Source organism: Anguilla rostrata, chromosome 15, assembly GCF_018555375.3.
Source record: "Anguilla rostrata isolate EN2019 chromosome 15, ASM1855537v3, whole genome shotgun sequence".
Taxonomy (NCBI): domain Eukaryota; kingdom Metazoa; phylum Chordata; class Actinopteri; order Anguilliformes; family Anguillidae; genus Anguilla; species Anguilla rostrata.
This window is the reverse complement of record NC_057947.1, coordinates 24,163,800-24,180,510: the sequence shown is the minus strand read 5'-3', so window position 1 is coordinate 24,180,510 and position 16,711 is coordinate 24,163,800. Positions and strand designations below refer to the sequence as shown.

Sequence of the window (16,711 nt, the reverse complement as noted above, 5' to 3'; positions counted from 1 at the left end):
TGGAGAATCTCCGGTCCCACTGGAGACCCAGCATGTCATGGCTTATTCTTGACAGGGAAAATTTTGATAGGGCACAACCTGCAAGCCGTCCCACCCATCCTTTCTCCAGAATACAGGAGCTGGGTGACTCACTGCGAGTCAAACTCATAGTTTTCCATTAGCTACCATAACCCTATGATAGAAAGGAAATTGCCCCACTACAGGATATGAATAATTCATCGATCATTTATCTGTCTCAGAGCAAATTTAAAAGGTGGTGTTTCCTTTCTCTTCGCTAACCGCAAAATCAATTTCAAAAAGTCACATCATAGTGGCGCAAAACCTCGAAAGATCATAGGTCAGAGCGCAACGACTTCAAATGAACTCAAACGATCAACATAAAAGAAAACATCCATCTATGAGGGAAGTGTCTGTGTTAGTAAGCTCCGCCCCCCTCCATACAAGAGCCAATGGAAACAGCAGGGGACCAGGATTATGTTCTTGTACCTTGTGACTGGACTCCCCATCCAAACTGGCTGTCGTGACAAAACACGTTCCGTCCTCTCGGCTGGTGGACAGAAGGATGAGGTCACAGGGGAAAGTTTCATCTTCCTTCACCCGGACAATATCGCCAACCTGAGGGAACAAACAGAGTGACAGAGAAGTGAATGAACCAGCCTCTTACATCACACACTGAGACTGCACTGATTTACTGCACTCAGTCTCTCACATCCCTATGGAACTTTGTCTCTGGATCAGGACTCTTCGAGGTTATCTCCACGGCAACGGCCGTGTCCTCGTCATCAGTATCAGACGGCAGAGACAATGTTGAGACTGTGGTGGAGATGAAGTCCATGGACTTACACACACACGCACATGAAGACAACACACACACCACCTCCTACTCAACGCCTTCTTGGCTCCCACCCCCCCTCCCTCCCCCGTTACAGTGCAGTCTGCTGAGGGTTGATGCGCTGCGCCTGAGCGGCTGCGCGCTCCCCCCAGTGTCTGTGCTGCGACACTTCCCCTCCCCGACACCCTACCCCCTACCACATGTGCAAGTCTTCGAGTTTTTGTTGTAATGTTTGTAATGTTTGTAATGTTTTTATGATGTTGCTATGTGCTGAGGTTTTTTCTTCGTTTCAATGAAACGAGTGCCCTCTCGTTTCATTGAAAGGACTGTTTTTCTTCCTCCTCCTTCCTCCTGTCCTCTCATTTCTCATCTAATAAGTTGGTGCCGCAGATGGCTGCCTCGGTGTGTTGACCAAAGCAAATTCCTCGTATGTGTAAATGTACTTGGCAATAAATTCGATTCTGATTCTGATTCTGATTCTGATCCCTCACTGAGACTGCACTGATTTACTGCTCTCAGTCTCTCACTGAGACTGCACTGATTTACTGCTCTCAGTCTCTCACTGAGACTGCACTGATTTACTGCTCTCAGTCTCTCACTGAGACTGCACTGATTTACTGCTCTCAGTCTCTCACTGAGACTGCACTGATTTACTGCTCTCAGTCTCTCACTGAGACTGCACTGATTTACTGCTCTCAGTCTGTCATATTATCTCAGACTGCGTTGTTTTCTAAAGTATTTCTTGCATAACGTTTCCTCCATACAATCTCGTCTACTACATTAATAATATTATATTACAGTTGAGTATCAATGAAAAGATATGTTATAGAGATTAACATAAAAACCATCAGCAGAAAAAACCTTACATTGTTACTAGCACCAGACCTCCGCATTACAAATAAAGCAGGATTCAATCACATTTCCTCCAATTTACCCCGTGCTTCCATGCTGCATTTCCAGAGGATCTAGTGTTGCGTAACAGATTATGCAAGCCCAGTGGTTTAACACACATTAACCCGCAGAGGCCGGTCATACGGCTCTCACACACACACACACACACACACACACACACACACACACACACACACACACACACACACACACACACACACACACACACACACACACACACACACACACGCACACGCACACGCACACGCACACGCACACGCACACGCACACACACTATTACGCTATTCAGTGTGTTTCCTGAACACACTCAACGGTGCACTTGAGTTTTCATTTGGACCATCTTCAATCAGATCCCTCAGTATTATCACTGGCTTTACAGATTAGGAAGAGCTGTCAATGAATGGGACTGAAATAAAACAGGGCATTGCTGTGGACATGGCAATACAGACACATTCTCCATGCAGATGTATATATTGATGAGTATAAGGCTGCAAATACATTTATTTATTAACAAAGTGACTGGTCCAAGGATGAAGTTAAATCACTGGCTCTGTATTTTATGCTTAATAGGTATTTAGAATAAATTAATGTAAAAAAAAAAAAAAATCTATCAATCATCGGTATATCAATTGCAATGTTTGCCAGTTATCTTTGATGTAATCCATTTTGCTTCACAGATGCACAACCATACTAAAAGGACATATGCACCAGCTCCTACAGACTACAGAAGTATGGGTACAAGAGAAAAAGAGGTGCCAGATTTAGGGTGATGAGCCTCCCAAAAGCTAAAGGGTCAGGTTTAAGGTTTAGAGTCACAGTAACGGGATGGGGACCTTAACTTGGGAGTAAAAATCAGGAACAGACTGAACAATGTCTAGGAGAAACTAAGTACAGTATGTTTTTTTCCAGAGCCAGAGACCCGTGATCAGGGCAATATGTGAGTTTATTTGAGTGACTGAAGAGAAAAGACCATTTTCTTTACGAGCTTAAAGAGTTTGCTGGGAAACAAGCGTGCGCTCACTAATTCCCTAAGCGCTCTTGCCAAATGCTCTTCTGCATAAGAGGAACAGTGGTATTACTGAGGTCACAGGATTTATGATATACAACAGGAACCGTCGCCATAGCGTTAGAGGACACAAATGTGTCTGGCCAGTAAAGCAGGACAGAGCTCCACGACACCGGAATCACAGCATAAATCCATTCCCTGACCAATCGGCTTTACCGCTGGGTAGCTCTGCCCAAGGGCAAATTGACACTGGAAATCACATTCAAAATATTATGTAATAAAACTGGTTAAATTGATTTATGCTAAGAATTAATGATTACCTTCACTGCACCTTGGGATATATTAAGATAAAAAGTGATGCAGGGTTCATCCGTTTAACGTTGTAATGCTTCAGTGCAGTGATGTGGACAGTGTCTCGTAGGTTACATAGCCCCTCAGATGAGATACCAAGCCTCTCTCACTCTTACCCTGAGTTTTCAGCTCTGTTTCAGACTTACCCTGAGTTTGCGGCTCTGTTTCAGTCTTACCCTGAGTTTGCAGCTCTGTTTCAGTCTTGCCCTGAGTTTGCGGCTCTGTTTCAGCCTAACCCTGAGTTTGCTGCTCTATTTCAGTCTTGCCCTGAGATTACGGCTCTGTTTCAGTCTTACCCTGAGTTTGCAGCTCTGTTTCAGTCTTACCCTGAGTTTGCGGCTCTGTTTCAGTCTTACCCTGAGTTTGCTGCTCTATTTCAGTCTTGCCCTGAGTTTGCGGCTCTGTTTCAGTCTTACCCTGAGTTTGCAGCTCTGTTTCAGTCTTGCCCTGAGTTTGCGGCTCTGTTTCAGTCTTACCCTGAGTTTGCGGCTCTGTTTCAGTCTTACCCTGAGTTTGCGGCTCTGTTTCAGTCTTACCCTGAGTTTGCAGCTCTGTTTCAGTCTTGCCCTGAGTTTGCGGCTCTGTTTCAGCCTAACCCTGAGTTTGCTGCTCTATTTCAGTCTTGCCATGAGATTACGGCTCTGTTTCAGTCTTACCCTGAGTTTGCGGCTCTGTTTCAGTCTTACCCGTAGTTTGTGGCTCTGTTTCAGTCTTACCCTGAGTTTGCAGCTCTGTTTCAGTCTTACCCTGAGTTTGCAGCTCTGTTTCAGTCTTACCCTGAGTTTGCGGCTCTGTTTCAGTCTTACCCTGAGTTTGCAGCTCTGTTTCAGTCTTGCCCTGAGTTTGCGGCTCTGTTTCAGCCTAACCCTGAGTTTGCTGCTCTATTTCAGTCTTGCCATGAGATTACGGCTCTGTTTCAGTCTTACCCTGAGTTTGCGGCTCTGTTTCAGTCTTACCCGTAGTTTGCGGCTCTGTTTCAGTCTTACCCTGAGTTTGCAGCTCTGTTTCAGTCTTACCCTGAGTTTGCAGCTCTGTTTCAGTCTTACCCGTAGTTTGCGGCTCTGTTTCATCACCACCTTGCCATGCTGGATGACGTGGACAGGACATCGGTTGATAGCGTTGTCTGCCTTGTGCCTGAGCCAGTCCTCATAGCCCTGGAGACAGGCAGAGGGGCAGGAGAGAAGAGAGAGAGGGATGGATGGGGCACAATGGAGTGGACAGGAAGGATCAAGTGAGAAGAGAGAAGGTGTAAAAGGACAGGACGCAGCAGGGGGAAAGGGGGTAAAAACATCTGTGATGTTGCCGTGTAGACTTAACCAGCCTTTGCAGAAAAGTGCTGATTTATATCTCTGAAGGTATAGTGTCATTCTTCATTTTCAACTGCAACACAGTGACCCCTTTTTTCTGACTATGATTAATGAGTGAAGGAGGCTTTGGCCTGGTTACCCAGGGGTATTTGTCCTTTGCTGATATTATTACTGCTGACAGAAACTGGCAGACCATTACTCAGGGTTGGATTATTATTCCTACCATATAACAGTCAATGTGAAATATTAACATGCAAATAATTCTTTCAGGTTTTCACGATCAAAATTTGCTTAGGAAATGTTTATTTTTTGCGGGCACAGATGAGCAATGAATTGAGTGAGAGGCTCCCCCTGAACTAAATTAAAAATCATAATTTCATGCACTAAGTCTACCCTAGTCGAAAATCTTTTTAATCACACCTGGAAGTTAAATTCTGCCAAGAGTGCAAGGAACAGCAAAAAAAAATATAAAAATCTGAACCTAAGGAAAAGGCTGATGCTGCTGGCTTTGAAAAGTCTGAGCTAGCAGCAGGGGAAACAAAAAGGCCTACATGACTGCTGATATTAACGTTGCAGTTAAAGGAACGGAAAACTCGATAGACTAGAGGTCTGATGGCCTTCACATACTGTCCTCTGTCCAGGAAGCATAACAAGAGTTTGTAAACAGGATCGTCAAGGTCAGAAAAAAACAAAGTAAACACGCAATCAACCATTTATACATGGTTTTGTTATTTTCTCGCCAAAAAATGAAATATGGATTCTGCATTTAATGCTGTAATGAGAATTAATTTAAAAACATTTGAGCTTTCCATAGGATTAGTAAATAGAATTCCTTTTAAAGCAATTGCTTTGACAATTAACATCTCAAACAGACTAGCGACTATCTTTAGGTTAAATCGGCAAAACATAAATTGAAGTTCAGTGCTGATGGACTGATCCAAAAGAAATAAAGAATTCTATAAGGATCTCTAAATCTCTAAATCAGATGCAATCTGATAATCAGCATTCCTTGAATCTCCGAACAAATGCAACACCTTACCTAAGAATGTTCAAACATCAAGAGACTTCCCAATTCATTACATGATGCAAATATTGGCTTTCTTTTGAAAAAAGGTAGACACACACTTGATACTTCTTAATATCTTCCGTTGGGTTTGTTAAAGTCAGATCTTAAAATCCCACTAATGGACTAGACAGACATACTGCCAGCATCATCTTATTCCCAATAGGTTTTCTTTTTTTAATTTCTCAGGAGTTTAATGCCTAATGCATTGTATGGTAACTACGATAGAGATTTAAAAGCAGCAGTTCTTTCTCCAAATGCCAAAAAGGCATTCATCCAGGTGGAGAGGAGTTGTATGCAGTACTGTGATTATTTGGCCAGGCAGATTCTTTTGCTTCCAGACTAAACATGTTATACACCTGCCCAAAGGCATCAGCGTGATCCAGTCAAATTAAGGCTAGTCCATTCCCTTGCAATAAGGAGGCTGTCCAGGCAACCCACTCTCTCCATTATTTTAATTGCTTGTCATATTTTTACATTTTTGTTTGCCTTAGTCACTTAATAATTTTAAACACCAGAATAAAACATTAGAAAAAAAGAAAATGAATATCTTTTGAGTCCAAAATCAGATTTAGCATGTGCATGTAGAGTATGTGTGTGTGTGTGTGTATGCGCGCTTGCCTGTGTGCGTGCGTGCGTGTGTTTGTGTGTGTGCCGGTGTGTGTGCGTGCGTTTGTGTGCATGGGGTGTGACGCTGAGTTCTGACCTGTTTGATGGCGGTGACGGTGATGACGAAGAACAGGGGCAGACCGCTGGTGATGGGGCTGGTGGGCGTGTCGATGATCAGCTGCAGGACAGGACAGAAGAACCGCATCACTGTCTCTGAAGACCGCGGCAAGGACAAGCAACTGGAGCAAAAGCACAAGGCCTCACCTGAACCAGAAATATGATGAGGAAGTAGAAGTTGGCAATTCTTCTGAACTGTTCAAACAGGTTCTTCGGAACAAAATTCCAGAAGGTATACTGAAAGAAAGATATAAACAACTGGTTAACCTGTGAGTTTCTCATGGCTCAAACACACAAACCACAAACACGCATGCACATGCACACACAGACGTCCATGTGAAAGCACAGGCTTGTGGGAGGAGTTCACTTGACACTGGTATTTGTGGTTCTACTAGTTTTGACATGTGTTAAACAGCAAGATAAATATTCCCTGTGGTTATGTCCGCTATATAACAGCCAAGCAGCAAAGTCAGCACCTACAGTTCATTTTACTCAGCCACAGGGGTAAATCTATAAGATGCACTTAAAAAAATGTCTATTTCACATATTGGTTTATGCTATATAAGAATAGGTATAGCATTGCAAAATATAAATGAATTGTGATGGATCAAGGGGAATGCTAAATCTATGAATTTGTCTATGATAATTATTTATTCATCATATCTGGCAGAATATATTTTAATTGTGCACATCATTTCCATAATCAATAGTAGCATTTCTAAGCTTTCAGCTTTCACAAAAGCGGGGCTTTTACTGTCAGGAAAGACAGAACTTCACTAAATCACGTCTGCAGAGGAAACAGCACAGGCCTGAAATAACACTGAAGAACAGAGTTAAGGACATGAATACTGAATACATTACACAGTCTACACTACAGAGGACCGTATTTTCTAACACTACACTGTGTACACTATGGAGCACTGCACTTTAAAATACTACTCAGTGTACACTACTCAGGACTGCACTTTAAAATGCTACTCAGTGTACACTACTGAGGACTACTTTTCGGGATATGTTTTCAGAAACATAGAGTGAGGCATAAATTGACCGGTCTGTACTTTATGACCTTATGGAAGAACAAACTGTTCGATATATATATACACATTGTACTGCGGTATGATTGTTCCCCACATCTTACCTTGGAGGAGACGATGCGGTTGTCGGGGTAACGCTGCGGGATGTACGCCTCTGCTCCCGGAGGGGGTTGGCGATGACCGATGTACACTGTCCGACTGTCCACCCAGTTCTCTTCTCCCGCACACTGCCACAGAGAAAGCGACAGAGGTCAGGGGTCGCAGTGGGCAGTGCAGCACACACAACAGCACGGGCATGACCGCGCACCCCTTCATCAAGAGAAAATAAAAGCGCGTTTTCAAGGAAACGAGGCAAGCATCCTGAGCAGCCCGCGCAGAAGCTTCCTCACCACGCTTTCATTCCATTCCAAGGGTATCCATTCAAACTGGGTACACCCTGCCCCCTTGCACTTTGCATCAGGGGTGCGTGACTCTTTAAATCACGGAAACCGATTAGAACATGCCTTTTTATTATCCACACTTGCACTTCTCGTAATTACTTTTTTCCACGTCCATAAAAGAGTGCGGAGAATCACAGTGTGTAATGGCTGTACACTGAACGCTCTGTCACACACCGGAGCCATGGCGAAGGGGACCAGTTTAAAAGTGAAATCCAAAGTGAGAGTAAGAGCGATGGCAGGGTGCCGAGGTAATCAGAACTGAGGTTTAGCGAGCGCGACCTGGTGCTAGGAGGAGGGGGGGGTTTGGGGGGGGGGTAGTGACGGAGGGGACCAGGGACACAGTCCCGACGGGAAACGAGAAGCCATGTCAGACCCCAACGCCCGCTCAACTGCCCTGCCCCCACGACCGCGCTCAGTATATTCCCGAGCGTGATACGGAAACGCTCGCCACCTGGACAGTAGCTTCTGCTCCTTTGTGGAAAAACAGAATACAAATCTTTTGAATAAAAAATAAAAAATCCTAACAAAAAAAAAAAAAAACCTCATCTTCCAATGTCAATGATGCCACGAACATTCTTTACATCTGTTTTCAAATCCTCCATTGATATATTCAACTGATTCAGGAAACAAATAATATGACTGCCCGACATGCAAGTTCCCTAATTAATTTAATCAACAGTATGTTTTGACCTGAGAGATTTGTTTTGTAGTTTCTGCATTTTGTTCCTTGGGGGCAAGGCATCCATATGTTTGCCTTTGCTGTTAGAATCTGTGTTCACACAGAAATATAAACATCACTGAGATGTGCAGTGAACCACATCACTCAAAGTGCATGCCCTGGTTGCTCCAAAACTCCCCCATCTTCTTTCCAATGCAAAGTTTCCAATGTAAACTAAAGAATGAAACAAGGGATGACTAATCTGTACATCAGGCACATGCTTTGTGACGTCAGCTGACGTCACTGAATTATCAAGAGTTGGGATTTTAATAGTAATAGTAATACACAACACGCTACACGTCCTTGGGCAATGTATTTGACCTTCTTGACTAAAATATTTGGCTGCATATTTGGATAGTATGCACCAAAGGGAAGGGTTTATGATGGACTGGATAAGAGTTTCTGCTAAGCAAATAAGTAACCTAATGCAATGCACCGTTACCAACCACATACTGTAACCCATCTATTTTATGGCTTTACCCACAAGTCTTACAACTTGTTAGGGCACAAAGGTAACTAGAAATTCAATAAGAGCAGACTTATCTATAGCACCATCCCGTATAAACAAAAGGTTGTACAACACGGTGAGAACACACCCCAGTGACTCACAGAAGAATGTGTGGCTCACCCGTGGACAAAGACAGCAGACAGAAACGCCCTACACAGTGCCCATACACACCACAACCAAGCCCTGGAACTGCCAGCAACACCCTGCACAGCACCAGGCCCCTACCAGGAGTATGTTTTAGCATTTTAGCCTCATAGCATTTTCCCATTGCAGAAACTGTACTGGAAATATCTGCATTTTCTTCACCAAAGAATTAGGGTAATCGGGAGAGAGATACAATATTTGTGCAAGTGAAGATTCTGTGATGATTGCATTTGACCAATCAATGGTCTACAGTGTTCCTCGCTCCGTCCACTGGTTGTGTTTTACATTTTTCTCTTTAGAAAAACTAGGTACAGTGCAGTTCAGTGGGTCTGTTTCTGAGATCTCACAGTACAGTATGGTATGCTGGTGGGAAAACTGCTATTAGAGATACTATGTCTCCATCACCCAGTTACATAATAAATAGAGCCTGAAATCAACAGAGGATCAAGAGTGCCATAAAAAGCATTTCCGGGAAGATGTCCAGCAGGGGCTTACGCTTTCTTTATACCTTGAATTATTGATACACATTTGATATTATTAAAACTATGGAGGATTAAAAAAAGCGAACGGCTGTCTTTCTCCCTTCTGTTCGCCCCTCTCTCTCTCTAACCGTTCCCACCTCCAGCACGGGGGGCTTAAGGGCCTGTGGGAGTAACAGCTGGTCTGTGAAGCTCTGCTATGCTCTGAGCCTCACAGTGAGCCCTAATCCTCTGTGCTGGGAGAGCCACGCCCGGCCCCGCCCTCCATGACCCCCCTGCCAGAGCGGCACATCGCCTCTATCAGAGGACCGAGGAGGGCACCGGTATCTCGTCCCGGTTTAGACGGAGACCCGCCCTCCACTCCTCCCAGTGCAGACGCCAGTCCTCGCACCCGAGTGCGCCGTTACCGCGATAGCGCTGCGCCGCGCCCCCTCCTCCCCTCCTCAGTAATCAGGGCTGACAGTAATCTGCAGGGGGTGAAAGGGATTGTGTTTTCTGGGGAACTCGCTGGCCCAGTTTCCTGCGCAGGTCTCTGGGCTGACTTGTGGCATTTCTGGGGATAAGGTCATTAAAGAATGCGGTCGGCTCGAGCACCTGAGGGAGGAGGCCTGCTGGGAGAGCAGACACGAGCAGCGATTTCAGCCGCTAACTGTCCCCCTCTCACAGACTTTAATTAGTTTAATGCTTAATTGGCATTTCTGGGTAAGTGGGAGGTGGAGGAGGAGCTTTAATTAAAGGAACATACAGTTGGTAAGAGACTGGAGAACGAGACTGCAAATCAAACCAGCGCTTGCATAACAACAAGTACTACCTGCTGTCAGTTAGGCACCAAGGACAACCTACTCATGAATTACACAGTACACAATAAATGATATATTTATACAATGCTGCTGCTATCTTTCCCAAAATGTCAGCTGTCTGGAAACAATACAAAGTGTGTGAAGCGGACATTAAAGGTCTGCTTTTTTTGTCAACCTCCTGTCACTCAGTCATACTGTCCATTTATACATCCAGAGCACTCTCCAGTTGCTGGATTATCCCCATGACTGTCCCATTGTTCCAGGCACTCATTGTCTGCCAGGAACGACAACACCGCCGCCCACCCAACTGAAGAGAACAGACTGAGCCCAGCTCAAACACTCTGGAGCCAGAGTACCACTCTTCAGTTTAACACACAGCCCACATCCCCAGCAAAATCATCTTAAAATATCAGGCTAAGACAAGGCACAACACACAGGAGAAAATAAATCCATTCCGTTTTTGTATTTTATACTTATTTTTTTGTTTATTTTTCTTGATATTTTTTGTTCATATTTCCCAGGAATTTTCACCACTTTTTAATTTTTATTTTCACAGACATGAGAGCGCATTATGAGCCTCGCGCACCAGCCATATCTCACTGACAGCCCTGAACATCCCTCACTGCTGCCTGAAGAACGCACTGCATTCTGGGAGTGGCGGCAACCACTGGGAGCAGAAGAGAGAGGATTCCTGGAAAAGGGATGTAATGGTAATACAGTACAATAATGCTGTACTGTAATGCACTTCTATAAAGGTCAGCCACTTGGCCCCTTAAGTGCCTTGCAGAACGGGAATAAACTGCAGTACCTCACCTAGCCTGCTATTCCAAAGGGGCACAATGTCCAATATACAGAAAGGCAATTACTCTGGGAAAAAATGCAATGGAAAAAAAGTTAACCGGAGCAATGTGCATGTTTTTTTATATAAAAATAGCGTAATCGCTCAAGAAAGGGATACAATAAATTCAAGAGCACTTAACTTCAAGAGTTGATAATTACATTTTAATACTTGTATAGTTCATGACATAAATAACAATATAATAACACTGCTGAGAATTAGTCAGTCGACATTTGCGGTGCTCTACTTTTTTTTTACAAGTTCCTCTTCTTTTTCATTTTTAAAAAGTCATTTTCATGACTCCACAAGACCAGCATGCCATGTCTCCCGATCTGAAGGCCAGTCAGTGGCCAGTGCTTCCCAGTCTGTGTGATATCAGGCTGCGCGTCCACACCAGAGTCAGTGCAGGACTGTGGGTTGGTCTGCCAGTTGGAAAAGGGTTTGGGGCAGAACCAGTGCCAGACCTGGCATGTATGGAAAGCAATAACTCTCATGGTGAGTAGCATAGAAGGTGCGCAACACAATGGACACTGCACCACAATGCAAGGAGTAATGTTCCAGAACAAAAAGGATTGTATCACAGCTACGGTGGCTGAACATGAATCTGTTAACAAGATAATGGAAGCCAAGGACTGTCTTTCTCTATCCAAATCCCCCCCTCCCCCAACTAAGAAAGACAGAGAACCTCCTGGGCACCCAGTAGAGGGCAGTGCTCTGACCTAATCTCAAAAGCCAATAAAGGAAGAGACCAGCTAAACCAATCAGGATCTATCAGTGCACTGGGTCACCTGAGAGGGACGTGGACGTGTCAGAAACCCAGACGAACAGAACACCTGATCCTAGAATACCGACGGTCACCATGGCGACAGAGGTAGGGTGGGAAGCGACACCGGCTCGACTTCGAGGCTGACGTCAAGCAGAGCCAGAACTGTGAAAAGGCATCACACGCTGGTGCCCTGCCAGAATGTTTTTGTTGGGGTTCTTTTGCAAAAGTGCTTTCCCAAGACGTTGTATGTTGCACGAGTGTGTCTGTGCTCTTCTCTCTGGGGGATGACGCCTATTTTCAATTAAACTTACAAGAGAAATGACTTTCCCTAAAAAGTAAAGCCTCAAAGGTTTAGGCTGCACTAACCATAACTTTAAAATTCAGTGCGGAGACGTCAACAGCAAGCTGGCACACGTTTTGTTGGGTTGGCCGGCCGGGCACTCCTTACCTCAGCCATTCTTTACTACAATGTGAATTTTAATCTTCACTGAGGAAACTTTATCTGGGTCTTTTCTTTTAATTCCACCCGATACTGTAATGACTGTACGAGTGCAACTGTTGCGTGATATTTGAAAGTTGAAAGACCCAGTGCATAGCCACAGGACTAAAAGAACACTTACAGCCCATGATGTCTCTTCAGAAAGGAAGTGTTACAATTCGCATCTGGAAAACGCAACTTTGAAACAGTGCCTCATCAGTAGGGGAAGCTGTCTAAGGTCGGATAAATCAGGCCTGTGATCAGCTTACCACCCATATGCATTTCAAGAACTAATTTGTTACCCACAAACACATCTATGCTAAACAAACTTTTAAAATTGCAAAGAATCACAGAACCTCACATCGTTTTGTTTGTGTGTATGAGGGGGGAATTAAACAGTAATAAACTATGATGTGAAATCATACACAGCAGAGATTCCAGTTTACTCTACTCATTAGAGAAATCCTATAGGGTCAGCCATGCAGCAGGGCGACACGACGACCAAAATAAGCCGAAACTGAACACCACCTGAAAGGGGTCATACGTCAAGCCTTTATGGCTAGGTTTGCATTTGTGTCTAACGTTACCAGACAGCACACGCAGCAATCCTGGCAGGTTAACAAGCTGTTGTGTAATACTCAAAATACCACGCACAAAACAAACAAATAATAAAAAGGATCTCTCTACAGCCTTCCTAAAGCACCGAAGAAGAATTCAACAGGAGAACAGAGCAAATGCAACACAATCTTATTAAGCCGCAGCAATTAGAGTGGTGCCTCATAAAAGCATTCGATTGCAAAGTGTAGGGGAGCTTGGAGCTCAGAACTGGGTGTGACATTTGCACCGGTACACGATCAGAGTGATTCTGGGTACAGTGCTATTACAGGGACTCCACAGGGTTCTGAGCACATGCAGGGTACAGCATCCAAACCAGGCTAAACTAGAGTACACAGGCAGCTCAAATCCATAGCAACGACCTACAAAACGTCCAGTTTTAATTCAGTTCTATCAGAGTTTGTACGAGTCCAGTAGGGATCACAGGTACACCGTAGGAGTAAATTTAACACTGAATTTTTCTGCGTATTGCCAGCCATATCCCACTATCCCTGCCACTGTGACTCACCACTACAGGGTCTCCGCTGGCATGCTTCATATGTTAAGTGTGATATTTTTGTGAATATATTGCATTACATTATGATTGCTTGCCAGGCATATGTCCTTCTAATGGGGTGTACTGCACTTCACAACTGATCAGTCCAGGTCACCCTGTCTCCCTGGCAGTACAGCTCTTATATTAGAACCTGCAACCTTCTGGTGACAAACAGCAGCATTCCGCACAGCCGCCCAAAGCTGGAACCTAAGCTGTCCCTAGCGTAAGGTTGCAGGGCACTGGCCAGGAGCTGTAAGGTCGGAGGGTTAGGGTTTCCTGCTGGTGAGGAGGCACCTAAGAAAATAACGAGCAGCAATAAGGACAAGCATACACAGCCAGACAGACCCACATAAGGGACTGGAGTTCCCCCTCCAAGCCACAGTTATAGTACTGAGGACAAGAAGAGTTACTCTGACTGCTTGTAAAGCTACCCCTGTAGACTGTAGTGCTGTAATGCATTCTTTTACACATCCACCTGCCTAAGGATAACTACAGGCTTAGCAGTTAGCACAGTGTGGGGCAGCAGGGAGATTGTGGAGTAACAGGGCAGGGTTTTGGGTAACAGGGCAGGGTGTGGGGTAACATGGCAGAGCGTGGGTTTCAGATAGTTGGGCGTTTGAGTGTCATTTTCTCTTCCCAGCCAGGGAGTGTGGTCAGCTCGGCTGCAGTGAAAACCTGGACCCGCGGGCGGCGGTAGCCCTAGCGCCAGCGTGGCGGACTGCGTGGCACAGGCGCGAAGCGGCACAGACGTGATGGATTTAACACCGTTTTTGTTTACCAGGCACACGCTTAAAAGGGTTCTCCCGATCTAACAGGCTGCTAAGCTGGGTTTTCTTTTATCGATTAGCTTTTAGCTTTTGGCGGCTCCACTCCTGGATCGCCCGCATTTAATCATATAAAAGTAAGGCCGTCAAATAAAAGGACAGAAGGCTTAAGAGAAACCGTATCTACCCGCTTCCATCTGCCGTCTTCGCAGGGCTATTGTGCTGGGGCGAAAATTAACACCGCCTTTTGTGTTGGAGCAAAGCTGCCGTTTTCACTGCCGCGGTCATTTATAGAAACACGCGCTCTCCAATTACAGCAAGCCACACCCACCGGCCCCCCGGCCCAGGGAACGGTGGGCAGCCCACTGCTGGCGAGGAATCCGACGAGGCTGGCCTTCGCCTACGGTCTCCAAAGGGCTCTCCCATGCACGTGCGTGCCGCGCGAAGTGCGATGCCCTGATCCCCAACCCCCCCCGGCTTTCACTGCCATCTGTGACATCACCGTTTCTAAATTTAAATGGTCGGCATACAAATGATTGACATGTTTCATACGGCCTTGCGTGTTCTACCGAGAGGAGCTACACAATGGTACTCATTAGACAGAATAAGTGGGGGAAGGGGGTTAAGATGTCCACCCCACCCTGGGGCTAAGGAAGGGTTCAGACTTCTGTCCCTGACCTACTGGCCTCAGCTCCTCAGTCTGGCTGATCCACGTATGGGGATACGGGGGGAGCGTTAAAATTTAATCCCACATGCCAGCAGACATGGGCTGATGGGGCGGAGCCAGAGAGATTGCTTTACACTAGCTGATCCAAGATACACCGAGCTGTATTTTAAGTGTGTGTGTGTGTGTGTGTGTGTGTGACAGAGAGAGCGTGTATGTGTTTGTGTGAGTGTATGTGCTGTGTATGGTGTGAGAGAGATAGAGAAAGAGAGAGACAAAGAAGGTGTATGTGAGTGTCCGCATGTGCATACATGTAGCTGTGTGGGAATGTGTGTGAGTGCGCGTGTGTGCAAAGGGAATGTCCCTGTTTCAGTCAAAAAAGGCATGATCTAAACAAATTTCACTCCCTGTGGCCCTGGCCACAGAATGAAAGACATCTGCCAGTCAAATTCCGGCTGGTCACATGACCGTGTTGTGCACTGACATGACTCACTCTCTCGCATTCCCTCTGACAGCACTTTCTCTCCCTCCGACAGCACACACTGCCTGTCTCAAATGGCCCTCAGCAACAAGCCTATATTGATCTGCTGTATCAACGTAAAGTCAAGCGTCAGCCTAGTTGAGTACGTGAGTGACACTGTAGAACCTGACATACAGGAGATATGATAGTCACACATCAGTAACAAGGAGATACAAGGGACATACATACAACAGAAAAAGGTCACTGCCCACAGGAACGACAGCAGCTGTTCATCATGACTTGATCCTGTTGCCAATGACGTAGTCCAACTAGCCTAAGTCAAACCAAACTCTTGGGGTGCATTTCAATAACACATATTATACACATTAATACGTGTCTGCATGCACGTATTGCATATGTAACAGATTTGTCATCTCATTCTCTACATAGTTTATACATCTGTGCCACCTGCAAAGCAAGCTCCTGCTGTTTCTTTCAATTGCAATTAATATATGCACGCTTTGAGAGCTACTTTGCATTATGTAGACTGTGAATTAATGCAAAATGCATTTCAGGTTATACTGCATATCAGCCAATCCCGGTGACTGGCTGTAGATAACTGGCTTGAATTGGGGGTTGGGGTGCCCAGTGGGGCAGGACGGGAGCCATGGTGAGCGAATGAGGGAGCGGGTAAGCGGGAGTGCAGAGGTGCAAACAGCAGAATCTAATCTTCTAAAAGTGGAGTGCGGCCCATGAACTCAATCTGGATGGACACGTGAGCGATCCCCTGACCCCCTCCCCCCACTGACCCACCTCCTCTCACAGGGCTTTAGAGTGGGATGGGCCATCGCAGTCACGTTCTGGAAATGTGACCACAGACAGGGGCGGGGCATGAGGTGGCCTCTATTGGGCTACACCCAGGCGTGCGGTCAATCCCTCCTGTGGGCACGACCACCGCCACACTACCCCAAAGAGGTGGCGGGACCCTGTCCTGGACGGGCAAAAGGCAACAAGCTCCAAAAACAGAGCCCACCGTTCTGCAAGCTCTGTTGCTTCCTACTGCATACCACAATGCATTGCTGTCCCAGACAAGGCCTGCCGAAGCCTTTCAGTCAGTATTCTTCCATAACTTCACATTAGAAAGCCTGCGTTGATGAATGGCCTAATTAAACATGCATGGGTTGTGCACGCACATTGCTCCCCTCTAGTCTGTGTACACTAGGTTTCTTTGATCTCTGTGCATCAAAGGAGGCCCCGTGCTCCTGGCCTGC

The 16,711-nt window shown here is 45.6% G+C and overlaps 1 protein-coding gene across 8 annotated transcripts in view; it reads right to left on the bottom strand.

The window, feature by feature from the left end:
- atp11a (ATPase phospholipid transporting 11A) overlaps positions 1–16,711 on the bottom strand; it is a 62,043-nt gene that overhangs the window by 27,916 nt on the left and 17,416 nt on the right. For all 8 annotated transcript variants that reach the window (XR_010325732.1, XR_010325731.1, XM_064310267.1 and 5 more), the window contains exons 2-6: positions 7,336–7,458; positions 6,345–6,434; positions 6,178–6,258; positions 4,148–4,255; positions 487–615 (exon numbers count right to left, since the gene is read on the bottom strand). Coding sequence is in view for 6 of the 8 variants with exons in the window: in XM_064310267.1 (XP_064166337.1) it covers positions 487–615; positions 4,148–4,255; positions 6,178–6,258; positions 6,345–6,434; positions 7,336–7,458 (531 nt within the window). In the remaining 2 variants the exon portion in view is untranslated. The remainder of the gene's footprint in view (positions 1–486; positions 616–4,147; positions 4,256–6,177; positions 6,259–6,344; positions 6,435–7,335; positions 7,459–16,711) is intronic.